This window comes from Archocentrus centrarchus, chromosome 12 (assembly GCF_007364275.1).
Source record: "Archocentrus centrarchus isolate MPI-CPG fArcCen1 chromosome 12, fArcCen1, whole genome shotgun sequence".
Classification (NCBI taxonomy): domain Eukaryota; kingdom Metazoa; phylum Chordata; class Actinopteri; order Cichliformes; family Cichlidae; genus Archocentrus; species Archocentrus centrarchus.
This window is the reverse complement of record NC_044357.1, coordinates 12731552-12750313: the sequence shown is the minus strand read 5'-3', so window position 1 is coordinate 12750313 and position 18762 is coordinate 12731552. Positions and strand designations below refer to the sequence as shown.

General features: G+C 39.8%; 1 protein-coding gene across 1 annotated transcript in view; it reads left to right on the top strand.

Moving 5' to 3' along the window:
• The window catches only part of astn2 (astrotactin 2), a 244812-nt gene that overhangs the window by 187732 nt on the left and 38318 nt on the right, over positions 1 to 18762 (top strand). Inside the window, exons 17-18 of the mRNA XM_030742268.1 lie at positions 6439 to 6572; positions 8189 to 8337. Of these exons, the coding sequence (XP_030598128.1) occupies positions 6439 to 6572; positions 8189 to 8337 (283 nt within the window). The remainder of the gene's footprint in view (positions 1 to 6438; positions 6573 to 8188; positions 8338 to 18762) is intronic.

Sequence of the window (18762 nt, the reverse complement as noted above, 5' to 3'; positions counted from 1 at the left end):
TTTGCTTGAGACTGTCTTTCTGCTTGGCTGAGTCTATCAGGAAAGACAGCTGCCATGTTGCGAAAGCTTTCTCGGCGATGAAGGACTTCTCTTTTTCCTTTAGTCAATGGAAGCAATCAAAATAGAAGCTTTGCTGTTCAGTTTATGATTAGCTGGACTGAGATCATATCTATATGTGTCGACCAGTTACTGTTTCTTTGCCTCCTTTTCTCCCTCCTTTCCTAGGCCCCTGCATCTGTCAGTGACCTCCCCCTGGTTCCCTGATTGTTTGACAAGACATATCATGTCCATTTCACTTCTGTCTCATGTTAAGCCAGAAGGAGATTTGGTCACAATGTGAAATCAGCCTTTCCTTGTAAAGTATACACCAGAACCAGGGTTATTATAGATAACTAAAGCTAAACTAAAAAAAAAAATAAAGTAAAAATGAAAAAATAGGCTTTTGAAAAAGTTCAAAACTGGCTGAAATGATATCAGGTGGTTACAAAGCTAACTGCTAAATAAAATAATATACAGGAAATGTCTTTATTTTTAGTCTTTTGGTCTAGTCCACCTAACAAGCATCAGTGTTTATCACCATCAGTGTGGTTTTTTTCATGCAGGGAAAGTTTATTGCAGTCTTTGTCAATAGTGGGAGCAAATTAACTTTTTTTTTTTTTTTTTTTTTTAAACGGATCCTTTTTCTTTTCTTATATGAGTCCAAACAGGATTTCAGGCCTAGAGCCTGTGGATTTTTAAAAAAATTACTTATGCATTCTTCATTTGCACTTATGGGTGAATTTATGGATGATAATGATTATTTTTGGAAACATCAGTTTGAGGTTTGCCTCTCTCTTTGTTTTGGTAGCAAATGCTTCTCATGTTGTTCTCTGGCAGGGCTTCATTTAAATCTAGTCTTGACTTGAATTCAACTGGGACCAGTCTTGGAATTGCACTGGTGGTCTTGCTTACAGACTCGATGCATGTATCAAAATAAACCCATGCGCATGCAGACTACCACAGACTTGTTCAGTCCCAGAGAAGAATAGACCAAGGTAAATAAATAAGCTTGCTTTCTTGCTTGCCAGTAGTCCTGTGTTGCTGTGACTGAATTATGGCAGTTCTTTTGAACAAATTGGTTGTGAGTCTAATGGGTCAGAATGCTCTATATCTCGGAGAATTGCTGCTGTCATGCTTTAACCATAATCCAGTACTGCAGTCCCTTGCACAGGTATGTCTCCAATATTTTAAGTGGGGCAGATGAGAGGTGACAGGTTGAAAATGAAAGAGGCAGCACCATTAAGCTAACGAGCATAGTAGGTACAGTACAGAGAGTGAATTACATTACAATTCAGACAGTCCATATTTGAAACAGAGCCACTTTAAACACTTTAGCCCAAAGTCCAGTTTGAACAGTTGCATAAGTATTTGGACAGATCACATCATGTCAAAGAAAACTATTACAATAAATATTTGTAACCTCAAACACTCCCTGATCTCTCCTTCAGGACAGTTGTTGTGGAGTGTCTTAAATCTTTAGTGTGATCTTCAGAGGGTGGAAGGCAATTTGACTGATAAAATGCCTGACTTGGCTAGTGAAAGGGTTTTTGGATAACTGACCTGTTGAATTATGAAATACGATACTGTGTGTTTTGATGAATTTGGCTGAAACTGAGTATAAACAGCGCTCATCCCTTTGCTCCCAACAGCAGAGAAATGATTAGTAAACAGCAGTGTGCCAGTTCCATCAGCAGCCATACGTGCCCAACACATAACAGAACCACTATATTTGGCAGATGAGGTGGTGAGCTGCGAGTTGTTCCATTTTTATCTTAATATGAAGAAAGGATTTTTTTTTTCATTTCTTTTGGTTACATTAGATTACAGAACTTTATTCCAGAGCTGTTTGTGTTTCCTTTTTTATGCTTTTACTATGTGCAGTACTGCCTTTGTGTCATCCTGAATCCTCAGAGGGTATATTCATGAAGTCTTCTCATTTTTGACAAAGAAACATGTGCACCTATTACTGAAGGACATTCTTAAGTTGCTTTGCACAGAATGTTAATTTGTTCCCATCAAGTTGCAGTTTATTTGGTGTGTAGAACAGTGAAATTTCTGCAAATTTATTTTATAAGCTAACTTTCTAAATTCCAGAATCAATTTAAATTTAATTTTGTTTAATTTGATTCATTTTAATTTAAGTGGAAAAAATAAAGAGAAGGGAGAAAACGTGGGGAGATGGAAAACAGCAAAGAAAATAACAACAAAGAAGGAAAGTGAATGCTCCTGTATGGTCGATAATTAGATGGTAAACCATCTAATTATGCATCTAATTAAAGCAGCCATCATTGTGGGTGACCCCACCCACCCCTCACACAGCCTCTTTAGTCTCCTTCCATCAGGGAGGAGGTTCAGGAGTCTCTGGGCCTCCTCCACTAGACTGAGCAACAGCTTCTTCCTCCAGGCTGTCAGGAAGCTAAACTTTGTGCCCTCTCTCCCCCCTCTGCTACCCAGGACACTAGACAGTAAACTGCTGCCCCCCACCCCCAAACACACGCACTTTCACTGTATCCCCAGCACCAGCCACCTTACTTCACCTTACTTTACTCATTTATTGTTTATTTTACAACCACTGCATTGCTGCAACCAATTACAGTATATAGTTAGTTAGTTAGTGTCTATATGTTGTATGTAGTGTATATATTGAACATTTTAATCAATTGTGCACATATTGTGTACATTTTGAGTATATAGTGCATATTTTATATTGAAAACACTCTTTGCACACCGTGGTTTGGTTGAGTTGAGTTGAGCTGAGTTGAGTTGAGGCCATGCAGTTTTTTTTTGTATTAAAAATTGCATGTTCAGTGCATACTCATTATGTCCTCATCCACAAACATCCATTATTACATCAGCAGTAGTACAGAGTCGTTCTTTATTCTGCCGCCAAAACTGTGCCAATTCGACCATACAGACACAAACCAACAACAAAGCCCTAAAAATGCATTAGTGCTCATTCAGCTTATGCAATGAATGGTTAAAAGTAGAATAGATAATTATCCCTCTAAAGGATAAGGTTTGCTTTATTATTTTTGTTTTCTTAGCTGTTTTTAATAACTTATTGCTAATGTGTAACACAAAATAAGATATCAGACTAACCATCACTTTTCTGGAAAGGTCAGATTAGCTCAGGACATCCTCAGGCAGAGTTGGCACACCAAAACTTAAACCCTTCCAGTATTTAAGGGTTTTCAAGTGGCATGGCAAACACACTATCAACCTCTGTTTGAACTAACCTTTGAGCTGCCCCCACTGCCCCATTTCCTGGAAGTACTAAGGTTCCTAGAAGCAGCCTATTGGTTCCCTTGTTAACACCATTAGCCTTGAATGATGGAAAAGGCCAGATAAATGCGCTGATGTGTGCACACTCACACACACACGTACACACACAAAGGACATCATTACGGTGGGCTATGTGTACATGTGTCTGTGTGCGTGTGCTGACTTAGACTCTTTACCACCACTGGTGATTATTTTATAAATCAATACTGTGGGCCAGCTGGCCAGTGTTTTTGTGTATTAGCCTCTGGATACAGACAGTAATATGGTCAGCATAGACTAGACAAACAGATTAATACATTAAAGACGTCACTATGGCGTTGCTTGCTTACTTGTAAGTCACGACAGGCATCTACAAGTGAAAGGTCTAAATTGTGTTTTGGTGCCAGCGAGTCTGCAGGGTTTAAATGACGTCAAAGCTTGGAATTTGTGGCTTGAGTTGTTGCTGATGCTCACTTGGCCTCAATGTTCACTGGTCTTGTCTTGTATTTGACGTGGGGAGTGATTACATTTCAGCTGAATTCATTCAGTGTTGTTAAGGTCAGCAGAGACAAGTTGTGGACTGGTAAAACTGTGTGTTAGGGGCACTAACAGGTTCCCAAAAACAAATGTGTTATAGCGGCACAAAGACTGTGTTATCCTGTCACAGTGAATCCTCAGATAGAACCTTCTTTGTGGAAACACTTGCTTTTCTAATATGAAGCATAATGGATATTTGTTTTTTACAGAATCTGTATGGATCTGTCGAGTTCTGGGAAATACAGGATCTGTGGTTAATCGATAAAGTGTAGAGTAGCCTCCTCTTGTCAGCTGTGACTACTGTACTGAACAGGGATATATTCTGACCTGGGTTTTTCAGTGTGTTTGGTCACTTCATCAATAGATTTTTCTTACTGGTTTATTTATTTATTCAACCTGCAGCATACATTGCTGTCTTTGCCACCACATGCATTTTATCACAATTAAGTGTTTTTTTTGTTTGTTTGGTTGTTTGTTTATTTTTTGCTGTACTGTAAATCCTCATCTTCATTTTACCTCCTGTGCCCCCCATCCAGCTCCCACCTCATTCCCTAAACCAAAATTAGATTCCCTGTTTACCCAATGGAGAATGGCTTGCATTACTCTTCAAACATAAACACAGTGGTAATCACTTTGTCTGTTTTTCACATGTGCAGCCATGCAATCAAGCGCACAAACCCTTATGGTTTTTTTCTAGGAATCTGGTGGTGGTAAAGGCATTGCGGTCCTGTGGTCTTTCTCTCTTTTGCCCCTAGTATTGGAGATCATTTCTCATATTTGGCTAGACTGTATGCGTGCATAGACCTTGACTCTGTGTTTTTTTGTGTTGCATTTGTCTGTGGCCTGCTTCCCATTGACTTGAGGTGGCAAGACTACTGCTGTTGTTATTTTCCGGCAGCAGCTGACCACATGAGTTCATCTGGTGGTGAGGTGGCACAATAACCTTGTTGGTTTTCAGGTGAATTATTATATATCCATTATATGCCCCCTATAATACCTGCTCATTGAGAAGACTCATTTAGAGGGGCTTGTACTGTAGAATATGTAATGATGAAGTGTTCACTGCAAAAGGATCCATTCCCCATTAAAGTGAGGGAATGCGTTTCAGTGTTGGAAGTCCTCATTTTCACACCTTTGTTTCCTTCTTCCTCTTGTTGATTTTGTACTGTCCTATTTTCTTTGCTGTCTCTGGCCTCACTCTCTTTTTTTCTCACTCTTTCCTCTGCTGCTCATTTAGGTCATTTGTGTTCTCAAGGTATTTTGCCTTGAGTGGAAGAAGTCAGTTCCCATGAAAGTCTGTTGAGCCTTCTTTACAGCTCACAATGCAATATTATGGAAATGCTAACATCAGCTTCTGAGTGCATACCCTGACTTAATTTTGGCCAAGCTGTTTGCCTCTCTGGTCAGGCCTATGACCAAAGTCAGCTCAAATGTCACTTCTACTAATCAACAAACTGCAGAAAATCCTTGCTGGCATTTCTCAAATGAAATGAAACAGTGAGCTGTTGAAATTAATCATGATTGTGTTTGTTTTTCAATTTGTTTGTGTGTAGTACTGTATGTACTCAGTTGTCTTAAAGATGTGTGTGTGTGTAGTCTCATCAGTCGCTTTGCTTTTGAATCGATGTCATATGCCATGTGTTAGAACAATAAGGGGCCTCCTTTCTGCACTTTGTTGGATTCCTGGTACAAACTGATAATGTTTTTGCACAGTTTCAGTGTCCTTTTTGAAATCATGATCAAGCACATCTCTAAAGTAGCCTGCATGAGGTAGCTACCAACCAGCTAGAGCACATAAATTACTGAGTGCGCCATTGATCTGTAGTGTGACGGGGAGTCATAGTGCTGGTGAACTCCCTTGAACTCACTCTCTAGCGTGCCTGCAGCTTTAGGGAAAGCCCTGACAATAGATTTTATTGCTATGATGGTTATATTGGCATTTTGCTGCCTTTTAGAAGATGGCTGAGCATCTGTCTTTTTTTTCTTCTTCCACCTGTAAATGAAGTAGCACAGGGAGATGACAGGACATGATCTCATCTATTAATATCTCACTATCCACTACCCTAGAATGGGAGGTGGCTAGTGTCACAGCTCTCACTCCTCTATTATAGAAGTTACAGTGCATCTATGATCACAGTGTAAGCAGTGTCATTGCTAGTGTGATGTTCCTGTCTGCTGGTAATTGGGAACAGTGGGTATGAAAAGGTCATTCTCTTTGTGTGTGTGTGTGTGAGAGAGAGAGAGAGTGTATGTGAGCGCACGTGACTTTTATCTCTTTATGAGACTGATTTTGAGTTCTGAACAGTTTTGCAATGTGAGGACATTTTGACCAGTCCTTACTTCTTGAAATGCAAGACTGTAATTTTATAGATTATCACCAGTGGCTAGTTCAGGGAATAGTCAAAAGAAAATGAAAATTGACAGAAGTAAGATGTGTACCTGTGTGTGCTGTAATGTGGAGGAAACCAGTGGAGAAAACTGGTGGAGGGGGGGGGGGGGGGGGGTCAGGGTGGGAGGTGGAGGGATAGGGTAAGCATGGATAGACAGAAAGTCCATGTTCCAAAAGATAATTGCATTTCTCTCACCTGTTACCCTTTACAGGCCTTAAAGAGCGCCACAATGAGCTCATACTGGTGTGCTGGAAAGGGCGATGTCATCGATAACTGGTGTCGCTGTGACCTGAGTGCCTTCAGCAAAGATGGCCTGCCTAACTGCAGTCCCCTCAGGCAGCCGATGTAAGTGTGAGGTGACACCATGACACCTTGGAATCCATGCACATACACAAGAGAGGTTTTATGGATGCATGCACCAATGCACTGCAGGGACACTTATACGCGCTTGGATATGCACACACATACACACTTACCTGTCTCTCCTGACTCCTGGGGCACTTGAAAAAGCTGTAGACATAAGCGCAGTCCCTGAAGTTCTAATAACTGTCAGTCGGCCCTTACACTTCTCTGACAAGAACATGCTCTCATTCAAGGTGTCCTAATAATAATACTCCTGAGGCTTTTGTGAGTCATCCACCGCAGCAATTGTTGCCTTGAAAATGTTTAAAAAGAAACAAGAAGTTGAAAGGGCAAAACTTTAGATGATAAAGCTACAATGAAAGGATTAAATTTAAGAAAGAAAATAAATTTGCACATTTGTTCTTCCTGTTTTCTGTGCCTTTAGTTCTCTGCCACCTCCAGTTGGTTAGTCTATCTTCTTTCATATTCCCATGCTGTCCTTCCATCTATTCTCTGTATTGTTTATCTTCTGTGTAACATACAGGTAATTTACTAATTCTTCTCTTTGTGACTTTTCAAATTTTACTGGACCAGAGAAGAAGAAGGAAAAAAAAAAAATCAAGTTCATTCTCCATTAACAGCCATTCCTTTTATAATAATTGCGCATGGGTTAGTGTGTCATTTGATTTTGCAGTTCAGTACTGTTCCCGTGGGCCTGAATGGATTATGTTACATTATATGCTGAACCTTGACTTTTAAGCCAAGACACAAAAACCTTTAAAGCAATGGAAATTTGAACATAGTTCACCAAAAATACCACCTGTCAATCTCCGTCATGTGACCCCTTGAACTGTTAGTAACTAGCCCTTGCTGAAATTGTTCTTTCATTTTTAGTATTTGGGACAGGTGCTATGATATTGAAGTCAGATTACAGATTATTTTGCACATTTTTTTTTTACAAATACTCTGAGATGCATAAGCGTTTTGCTCATTTTCTTAGTGTTTTGTTTGGGAATTGTGGTTGTTGATTTACTTGGTGACACAAGCAGAGTTTTGGTTAAGCTTTCTGTCACTCCATGACCTGACAAATAAGGCCAAGAGTCAGTGCAGCAACCAAAATCCCCAACTCTGGATAGTGCTAGACATATTAAAAACCTGCAATAAGTATTAGTATTGTCTATGAGGATAGAACTGAGCATCAAAAACAGCCAACCTCTTTCATGGCATTGTCACAGAAACAGCTGGAGACCAGACAAAAATTGAAATGTTGTTCTTTTATCTCTTTTGAGGGATTAAAGAGGGAAAACTACACATGGAAAGCTGCTGGAGCACATGTGGCTTTGGAATGCTCTTTCGTTCCAAGTCTCTGTTTGCCATTCTGTTGTCAGATGATATATAGCTAGAGGTGGTGCACTTTCTAGTCCAACACAATAACAACAACATGTGGGATTCCCACTTATCCATTTGAGATTTATGTCCATGCTTTCAGCATAAAGCATAGGCTATCACAGTCTGATGAGAAAATCCAGATGAGGACACCGAACAGCTGTGGAAGCATTTTTTATCTCATTGTTCAAATTTGTCTTATTTCCATATCTCATATTTTCTGTATTGTTTAGTTTGCGCCTAGCCCCTTACCTGGAGCCCTCAAGCACAATGGTCGCCCTGGAGTGGATGGATGTGGAGCCTTTGATTGGCTGCAAAGTTTCTGACTACATCATCCAGCATAAACGAGTGGAGGATCCCTCAGAGGCAGAGATCTACACAGGTAGAGAAGCTTAAATTCAACCCTGAGTTGGCTAAAAGCATTTCTTTTTAATTAAACTTACTTATTGTTGGCCATTAGTCCACATACACATATAAACATACAAATAGCTAGATTCACAAACACAAGAGCTGAGAAGAATAATTTCTACATGGATGATTCTATCATAAATAAAGCATCTGCTATGCATGAAGTAAAAAGACCTTTCCTTTATGTTATGAGGTTTGAGATGGGATTAGGTTTTCAGGAAAAGCAATTACCCACATCAGGTGATGTATTACTGGAACATCGATGAGCCAGCTTTTAGCTCAAAAATGAGTGAGAGACTAGTTTTCTATCTTTTTTATTTTTTCAAACTGGTGACGAAAAGATGTCGGGAATGAAAATGAGAGTTAAATTTCACTGACAGGCAAAAGAATAAAGATGTTTAATGAGTTGTTTAGAGGACTCAAATGAGAAGAGTTAAAGTTACATTTGCAGTGAATGAGTTTAAAGCTTTTGTCTGGATACAGAACACACGTAGGAGTTTAGACTGAGGATGGGAGAAGATGACGTAGGGCAATTTATCAGGGACATAAATGGTACTGACCATTGCGCTGTGGGGATGGGGGAATGGTCACGGTTGTGACGAGAGGTGGGGTGAGTCAGAGAAAAGGGCAAGATTTAATAATATTGGAGAAAATGAGATGGTCTGGAAGAAGCTGGGTTTAGACACTGGGAAGCGTGGACAGGCCATCCATCACCCAAGGGAGGAGCTGATGAAGCGTGGGCACCAATGAACAAGGAGAGGGCACAGACAGCTAGACGCAGGCATGCTGGAAGAGGTGAGGTAGGGAGGGGCAGATGGTATGGGTGACTCACTTTGCTATGTGCCAGTCACCATTCTAATTTATGTTATAACAGAGAACAATACAGACTGAAAACCACTGTCTTTGTCTTTTGTCTTTTTCACCTTATTATAGGTCTGTCAATTAATCTCTGTTTGGTAACCTGTGTTGTTTACTTTCTGAACTTTCTTTATGTGTAAAAGCCCAACACTTTTAGTGACTCACTTTTGCCTCTGTGCACCAAGACAGTGGATTTTAAATCAAATAAGGATGTGATCAAAGAGTGCAGGCTTTCAATTAAATTCAAAGGGTTTAACAAAAGTATTGCATTAACTGTTTAGGACTTTACGGACATTTTTATTCATGGTCTCCAATGTTCATATGCTCAAAAGTAATTGGACAAATGACTGGCAAGCAGTTTCATGAGGCCTGGATCTGGAGTCATTTCTAACGATAAACTTGCATTTGGGAGATCCAAAGAGATGTCGATGCAAGTGAAGGAGCCCATTGTTAGGCTAAAAATCTAAATAAACCCCATCACAGAGATAATAAAATCTTTAGGAGTGGCCAAATCAACAATCTAGTTTATTCTTAAAAGGAAGAAATGGGCTGGCCAGATTAGCAGCATTAAAAAAAAAAAAAAACTGGAAAACCACAGCAGACAACTAGTGGGTCATTGCAGACTTCTCTCCTGGGTTAAGAAAATCCCCTACACAACTCTAGTTAAGTCAAGAACACCCTCGAGGAGGCAGGCCTATCAATGTCAAATTCTACAATCAAGACACAAGATAAATACAGAGGTTTTACAACAAGGTGCAAACCTCTGTTTGGACTCTAAAGCAGGAAGGCCAGATTTGACTTCACTAATGGAGCCTGCCAAGTTCTGGAAAAAAAAAAAATTCTTTGGACAAATGAAATCAAGATGTACCAGACTGTACTAGAATGATAGGAAGAGAAACGTATGGAGAAGGAGAGAAACTTCTCATGATCCAAAGCATGCCACCTTATCTGTCAAGCATGATGGGCTTTTGCATGTATGGGTGCCAGTGTAATTGAGCTACTAGTGTTTATTGATGATGTGACTACTGATAGAAGTAGCAGGATGAATCCAGAAGTGTACAGGGCTATACTCTCTGCTCAGACTCAACCAAATGCTGCAAAATTGACTTCAAAGTGCAAATGGATAATGAGCCGAAGCCTACTGCAAAAGCAGCCCAAGAATTTTTCAAGGCAAAGTTATGAGATGTTCTTCAGTGGTCAAGTCAGTCACCTGATCTCAACCCCATAGAGCATGCTTCTCAGCATGAAGACAAAACCCAAGACAGCTGCATTAAAGGACTGGCATCATCTCAGCAGAGGAGATGCAACATTTGGTGAAGTCCATGGGTTCAAGACTTCAGGCAGTGATTGACTGCAAAGGATTTTCATCCAAGTATTAAAACAACTCTTGTATTTAAAATTATGTTAGTTTGTCCAGTTACATTTATGCCTCTGAAAATGAGGGACTATATAGCTGTATTTCCTAAACAATTAGTGCAATACTTGTGCTAAACCCCTTGAATTACAGCCAAAACATGGCATTTCCATCGCATCTTGATTATTTAATTAAAAATCCACTGTGGTGGAGGTGAAATTACAAAATCAGTTTCATTGTACAAATACTTATGGACCTCACTGTAATAGCTACATCTTAAAGTGAACTCAGCAAAGCGTAGATAGATAGATAGATAGATAGATAGATAGATAGATAGATAGATAGATAGATAGATAGATAGATAGATAGATAGATAGATAGATAGATAGATAGATAGATAGATAGATAGATAGATAGATAGATAGATAGATAGATAGATAGATAGATAGATAGATGATACAGTGCTTACCTTGTGTATAAAAAGTGTAATATGTTTTAAAGCCCAGCCATTCCTCAGTGTTTTTTTTCACAGCCCCTCCTGCCTTTCACTGACAAATGCACATAGACAGGTTCCCCTATGGCAGTTGCCACTAAAGCCAGTGTTCATTGGCCGAGCAGCAGGGATTGGGGGATAAACCCTTTGCTTGAGGGCATCTTGGTGGTTTTCTGGAAACAAGTGTTTCTACTTCATTTTCCCTGTTCACATTTTCCGAGACTGTGTGATGATTTGAACCACTGAGCTTGTAGTCAAGCTTCTCCAACATCTTAGGGTGGGTACACTCTAGGATTATTCGGCTGAATTACAGTAAAACCATGTTTGACCATTCTAGGGAAAAATCCTGGTCCAAAGCTTAAGTCAGGGATGACAGCTGGCAGTATAAAGCAGTGTGAGGTGATACTCAGTTTTCACGTGTTAAAGAGGGAATATTATGGAAGATATGACTGTTTGTATTTTTATATTTGAATGTCAAACAAGGGATTTTTCTTTAATTATAATAGTGCTTTTTGAAGCATTTGGAACACCCACAATCAATTACAGGACACCAATGGTGTTCAGAAACAAACATAATGAGTACAAATAACAGTTATTGGTCACTATTAATGAAAACAAAAAGATAGAGATGGGATGAGTCTGATGAAATCCTACATCATCAGTAGCAATGGTAGTACCTTCATGCAGGGGATGGGATACAGTTGATGGCAGCATTGAGGATGCATCTGCATCCATTCAAAGCTGAAACACGCCTACAGGCTGGTGTCTGAGACAGAAGAAATATAGACAGCTTCAGACTCTCAGCCATGCTGAGTATGAGTCACACGCCCAGAGCACACACAGCCATGTGCACAATCATACAGATGGCAGACATAAAGAGTGTGAAGATGCAGACACTTGGATGCAGTCTTTATTGGATTCCCAAAGCCATGTTTCTATGTCAGTGCTGTCTAGACAAGGATAGGAGAAAAGACCTGATCCCTCTATTGTTCAGGTCAATCATATAACATAGATAATTCCACATATTTCTCTGATTGTGAGAGGGCTTGATTCTGATCCGTTGGAAACCAGCATGTGCATCCTGCTTTTACAGTGACTATACAAGCTATCTTATTTGAAATGATTCACATGTAAACGTCAGTATTGTGATAAAATAAAGCTGCACCCACGCATTTATCTACTAAGCATCAGCAGTGTAAGTGATTCACACACCTTAGCTGAGATATGTGGGGATAACTCTTGGGGGAAAAACAACATCTAAATTCAGTCGTCATTCCAGTTATCGCTAAAGACGAGGACGCGCTTTTATTTTTCAAATGCATTTTTCCACAAGCTGGGGTTAAATAAGCTGATTTGAATGACGTAATGTGCCACCCTTTTGGCTTAGGTTTTTCATCCTTAACAACTTCCTGCATGAATAGATGCAATCATAAAGTCCTTGAAAATCTTTACAGTGAAAGCTCTCTTCCTCTAAGCTAATATCCATAAATCTTTCTTTCTTGTGACTCCGTCTTGCCTGGTGATGTGTATTGATTTTACACCTCAGTTACCTCATAATTGGTAAAGGGGATCTGTGTTTACTGGAAATCTCATGTCAAAGTTTGAGTGTGTTGTTTGGAAGTGCCTTATTTAATTATAAACCCTCCATCAGTACGGTGGGTGGTGTAAAAACCAACCACGTTACCTCACTGATTTCTGGTTTCTTATACCACTTCTAAGCCTCTCCCTTCATTTTTTTTTTCCTCTGTGTGCTCTAATTACATCATATTTGGCTGTGAATCCAGAACAAGACAACATTATGCCCATGTATGGTAGGTCAGTTTGCTCTACTACATTTGACTTAACTTTTATCAACAAAATAAGGCCTTAAAAGTAAAAGTAGGTAACAAAATACAACAAGCTACATTAAGTGTGTCATCAGCATGTCTTCCTTAACCTTAAAACTTTGATCATGGCCTAAGGAAAGGCAACCATTAAATGTATTTAGACTTTTTACATATCATTTGCTGGCATTTGTCTCTGTTTTTGGTCTTTGGTCCTCTTTTTTGGGCTAACAGGAAGCAGTTTGTTTTGCAACATTAGCCATTCTACCCACATCTGTGCAAACCATTAGTAACAAAACCCCATCCCCATCTCCCCTTAGTTTACCCTACTTATCAGTACTTCCTGAAAACTTGTCACCTTTTCTTGAAGGCTTCTCCCTGGTCCCTCACAAATCATCAATACTAAGGAGAGCAGATGACCCCTCAGTTCATTTATTTTATTGTTTATGTGGACATGATGCTGTACTAGCAGCCTTAAAGGACTTAAAGAAAATCACATGTTCCTAGGATACCTCTACACGCTATTCTCAAAATCCTCCAGGTTCCACACAGTAAAACCAGAAATGTTAGAGCAAAGATTCATTTTAATCTTGAATTTGACTATTGCTGGAACCCAGTGTTTATCATGGCAATAAGTATGTTTCTTAACTTGCAAATAAGGCATTGCTGTAGCTGTTATTTGAAATATTCTGTTGTTGTTGCTCTGACTACCTACATTCAAGCTATACTGGTATGCTAGTTTTGAGAGTTGAATGTGGAATACCAGCCCCAGAATGTGTGTCTGCATTGCGTTGACAGCGATGCAGCTGTGCAAACTGCATTCACAGTGATCCACTGAACAGAGCAGTCAAAAAATACTGTTGTGCAGTGTAGGGCCAGGCAGTTAATTACATTATTCAGTCCTGATTTTGGCTTCTGATGAGTATGAAAATAAAAAGATAAAAAATAAATAAATTATAGAGTAGGATTCCATTTTACAGTGAAACTCTTCATTTGTCTTGTATTATAAATCCAGCACAGCCCTTGTCTTCACAGCAGTGCACTTTCACCCTGCCAGTGCCACGCTGTGGCACAAGCCAAGATGATGGAAAGCTTACCTTTGAATTGTCAGTTTTTTATATTTCAATTATATTGGCAGTTAAAATGGCAACAAGCAGAGCAACTTTGCAAAATCAATACTCAATATTCAATATCTGTTATGATTTTTGCTTGTGGGATGCAATCAATCTGTTTCCTTTTAGGGGTTTCCAAGGAATTGTGTCATTATTACATGTACAGCTTATATTACAAAAGCTTTATTTTTGGGAATGTTGTACACAAATGAAGTGAGGAGTCAAGAACAACTGAAACAGGGAATTCTACCACCCTGGTGGAGTGTGTCTTGTGCATTAAAAAGGTTTTAATGGCTGCATACAGTCTCTAAACATGATAACTGATCCTGATGGGCAGCCAAATTAAAATGTATTTTTTGTGACCTCTGGTGACCACCACAGAAAGCAATTAACTGCTAATATTATCTCTTAGAAACAGAATTAAATTTAAGGGAATCCCTGAACATAAGTGGTACTTTACTTTACTTCTATTTTAACCCTCCCTGTCTTCTTATGCCATCTGGACATGGGGTGAGAGCACAGATAAAACCCTCTTGGTGGTGTCAGTATAATTTGACCAACTGAACACTAATATAGGGAAAAGCCCTTTTCCCTCCAAGTCTTTTTTCCTCCCCTGATTTTAGTAACATCAGTAAGGGATGTGATTAAACCCTTGACTTCAGACTCAGGCTCGTGCCTCTAGATGGCACACCAATGCAGAGGCAGCATTCACAAAGAAGTCAGTTAGACAGTCAGTGCACCACCAGTAGGTCAAACCAGATGTGAAAAGTAAAATAATCGCAGATTGTAAGAGATTTTACAAAAGCATTAAAACACTAGAAAGTCTCTTGAAGTAGCTTTAATGCACCCAAAAGGCAGCACAGTGACAGAGCAACAGAGAATTAGCAGCTGTAAGTTGTTTCATTAACACTGTGTTGATACTGTAGGCCAGGAGTGATAAGGAACTGACCTGGTTTCATTTTATCTATGGCACCACAGCCAGATACCCAAACTGCTACACTAGAGGATGTTGTGCAAAATGATGCAAGACAGTGTTTATAAAGTGTGGGAATAAATAGTGGCATAGTTGCAATATGACGTTCTTATTTCTTAACTCTGTTTCTTGTCCATCTCCCTGGGAGGTTCCATCCCCCCACGCCCACCCCCAAAAAAGGTAAAGCCCCAACAATGAGAGGAAAAGCCTTACTAGTGCCCCTTTTTGGCTAAACACAGAGAACTAGGGTTTCATGATCACATTTTTACCATCCCCGCATTATCTTCTCAGCTGCTAATTTGGGCGGCTTGTCCTTAAATCACAGTTATGCTGATGTGACACTTTTTTTTGTGAATGCGTTCATCAGCGTAGCACTGTGCTTCCCGCAACCCTCACACAAATGCACACACACGGTGCTAATTAAAAACCTGTGAGTCTGTGTGTTGTGTCACTGCTGTGTGACACCTGATTTTGTGGCAAGAAAAAAACTTCAGAGGGCACGGCAGACTGGAAGAATTACAGAGAGTGACAGGAACAAACAAAAAAAGAAAACGCAAAGAAGCAAGAAGCGACTGTATGAAAATGTGGAAAGTCACTGTTCGAAACACAGATACAAAGAAAAGGTGGGGGGGGACAGAAAGAGAAGACAGTGAGTAAAGAGTACAGACAGAGCACAATGTGGAGAAGAGGGATCAGGAACCAGACAGCAGCAGGACTGAGGGTTACACAGCAATGATGTCACCTCATGCTGACACTGTTGGACTGAGAAATGGATTAGCCATTTGATCTTTGCCCTTATTTTTGATCCAGTTTCCTCCTTCCAGCTCAACCAGCCAGCTTATTGGGATAAATAACTTTGGGATGCTCCGTGGCTTTACTTACATCTACTATCACATGTCTCATACTTCTACATACCTATTCTCTTTCCTCATGTCGCTCTTTTTTATACCATCAGCGCCAGTGGTATCCCCCTCCCCTGTTTATGTAACAGCTTCATCATTGGTTGAGACCAAGAATGCAGCCCAATGCGTCGATAAGCCCTCGTTCAAAGAGATTGAATTATATGGAGATAAAGGGTGTCCTTGAGCATGGTTGCAGATAACAGATTGGAGTGACACAGCTGACTCTCTTTGTTTTGTTAATTAAAGATGACCTCATCGCTAAAAATGGACGCTGTGCACCTCCTCGTCACGAGCTTCGCCATCAGCAGATTGCAGATTGCAGGCAGGGGGCCAAGGGCTTTCTGCAGTCCCTTTCCCTTTTTGCTTCCTTTCCCATTTTGCCTCTTCACACACATATTGTTAGTCTCTCTGTCTTCGCCACAGGTCTCTCCATCTCTCATTAATTACAACAATCATTCAATGTCCCCAAACTCTCACTAATGGAAGTGCACTGGAATTATGGAATTATTACTAAGACAAGATAAGGATGCTGCCTCTCAGTTCCTTCCTTGTCATTCATCATTGTTTGTTGCAGCCTGTTTTGTCTCCATTATTTATAATGAGATATTTGTGTGCTTGACACAGTTTGTGCCTGGGCTTGATCTTTGTTGAATTTGGTGGTGGCTAAAAATCAATTTTAAAATGCATTTAGGCATTAAATTAGGATTGATTAGTTGCTTTGCAAATTTGGGGCATTGCAGGCACAAAATGGTACAAATAAATATTCACTGAGAAGAGAAATCCTTGCTTATCAAAGAAAGACCACCAACAATCCTGCTGAGATTTGCTTTAGGCTATTATAATCACTGACTGGGTTGACTTGGTTAGCATAGTATTTGTGTTCCCATTGGTCAAAATAGACACACTTGAGAAAGAAGGTGAGTCAAAGTGCATCTAATTTACATTATGCATTATATAGTGATAGAAGACACTATATAGTTGTGTTGTATATTCTCTGGACATGGGCATGTTATAAATCCATGTTGTAACAGTGCATTTCAATATTGAGACAGTGACAGGCAGATGCTGATTTAAGTGAGCAATCATTTTAAAGGCAATAGTTTGTCGTGTCGTTGGACGTTATTATATCAGGGGGGCAAATAAAAGCTAATAATCTCACTACAAGAAAATCTCTTAAGTATATCTCAGATAAACTAAGCAAAGTGGCAAAACAAAAAGTCATGCTCCTGGATCTGATGGAGGAGGATAAACAACTGAAGAACCTTGTTAAAGAGAAAGGCAAGATATTTATTTAACTGGAGCAAAGACGAATGACCTGGAACAATACACAACTATGGACTGGATACTACTCACCGAACTTATGCCGATGCAGCGGCTGGAGGTAATTATTGAGTATGAATTATAACTAAACAAAATAAGATACAGTGATCATGGAAAGGAAACTGTTAAAGTGATGATAGATCTAAATGGAACCCCTGAGGAAGCCAAAGTAGTCATAGTAAAATAACTGAAAGACTTGGATCAGTGCCAGTGCCATTGATGTCATGGAATATTTATGTCTAGGGATGTGGATGTCAATGGATTGTGTGAAAATTAGTTTGGATCGTGTAGAGGAGCAGTTTTATGTTTTATCATCCAGTGTCCAAAGAAATTAAAGGAACACTGTTTAATCACTTCTTTAATAAACTTCTGGCATATTGATCTGGTCAGTTAAGCAGCAGAGGGGTTTGTTAATCAGTTTCAGCTGCTTTGGTGTTAGTGGATTTAACAATAGGTGCTCTAGCACTAAAGCTCCCAGAAATTTAGAACTACTAGAACTCCCATAGGCAGTCATTCTGTCCACCATACATTATTTGCTTAAATTAATAATAAATCAATATCATATATATATAAATATAATTTATAATCAATAAAAACATTGAAGAATACATGGATCTGTAATGTTACCAATCAACTAACCACTGGTTAGGAACATCAGCCGAAACATATGTCTGTGTAGATTCTCAGTCATCCAGGTCATGGTATTCTCAACTGATGAGGCAATGCCTCATCAGTCCAACTTCTCTAGGATGGCACATCAAAACGTGCCATTTCCAGAAGGTTTGCTGTGTTCTCAGCACAGTCTCAAGAGCATGGAGAAGATTCCAGGAGACAGGCAGTTACTCCAGGAGAGCTGGACAGGGCCATAGAAGGTCCTTAACCCATCAGCAGGACCAGTTCCTTTGTACAAGGAGGAACAGGATGAACACTGCCAGAGCCTTACAAAATAACCACCAATAACCACTTGTGTGAATGTCTCTGACCAAACAATCAGAAACAGACTTCATGAGGATGGCCTGAGGGCCCGACGTTCTCTAGTGGGCACTGTGCTTACTGCCTGGCTCTATGGAAGCCAATTGGCATTTGCCATAGAATACCAGACTTGGCAGGTCCACCACTGGTGCCCTGTGCTTTTCAAAGGTGAGAGCAGATTCATCCTGAGCACATGTGACACATGTGAAAGGCTCTGGAGAAGCCATAACATCATTCAGCATGACTGGTATGGTGGTGGGTCACTGATAGTCTGAGGAGGTATATCCATGGAGGGACACACAGACCTCTACAGGCTAGCTATACAAACTACTAAAAAATCATACTAAAGTACCATTTTGAGTTACTGCAATGAAATCTCAGCAAAATGGATTAGCCCGTCGCATCATTTTTTACTTTGATTTTTGGGGCATGTTTGAATTCAGCCCTCTGTAGGTTGATCATTTTAATTTCCATTAAGCAATGTGGCATTCTTTCATTTCTAACACATTACCCAGTCCATACCCAGTCATTTTTATTTCAGAATTCAGATTTATTTTTTCTCAGTAAAGGATCTGTAATGTCATAGTTCAAG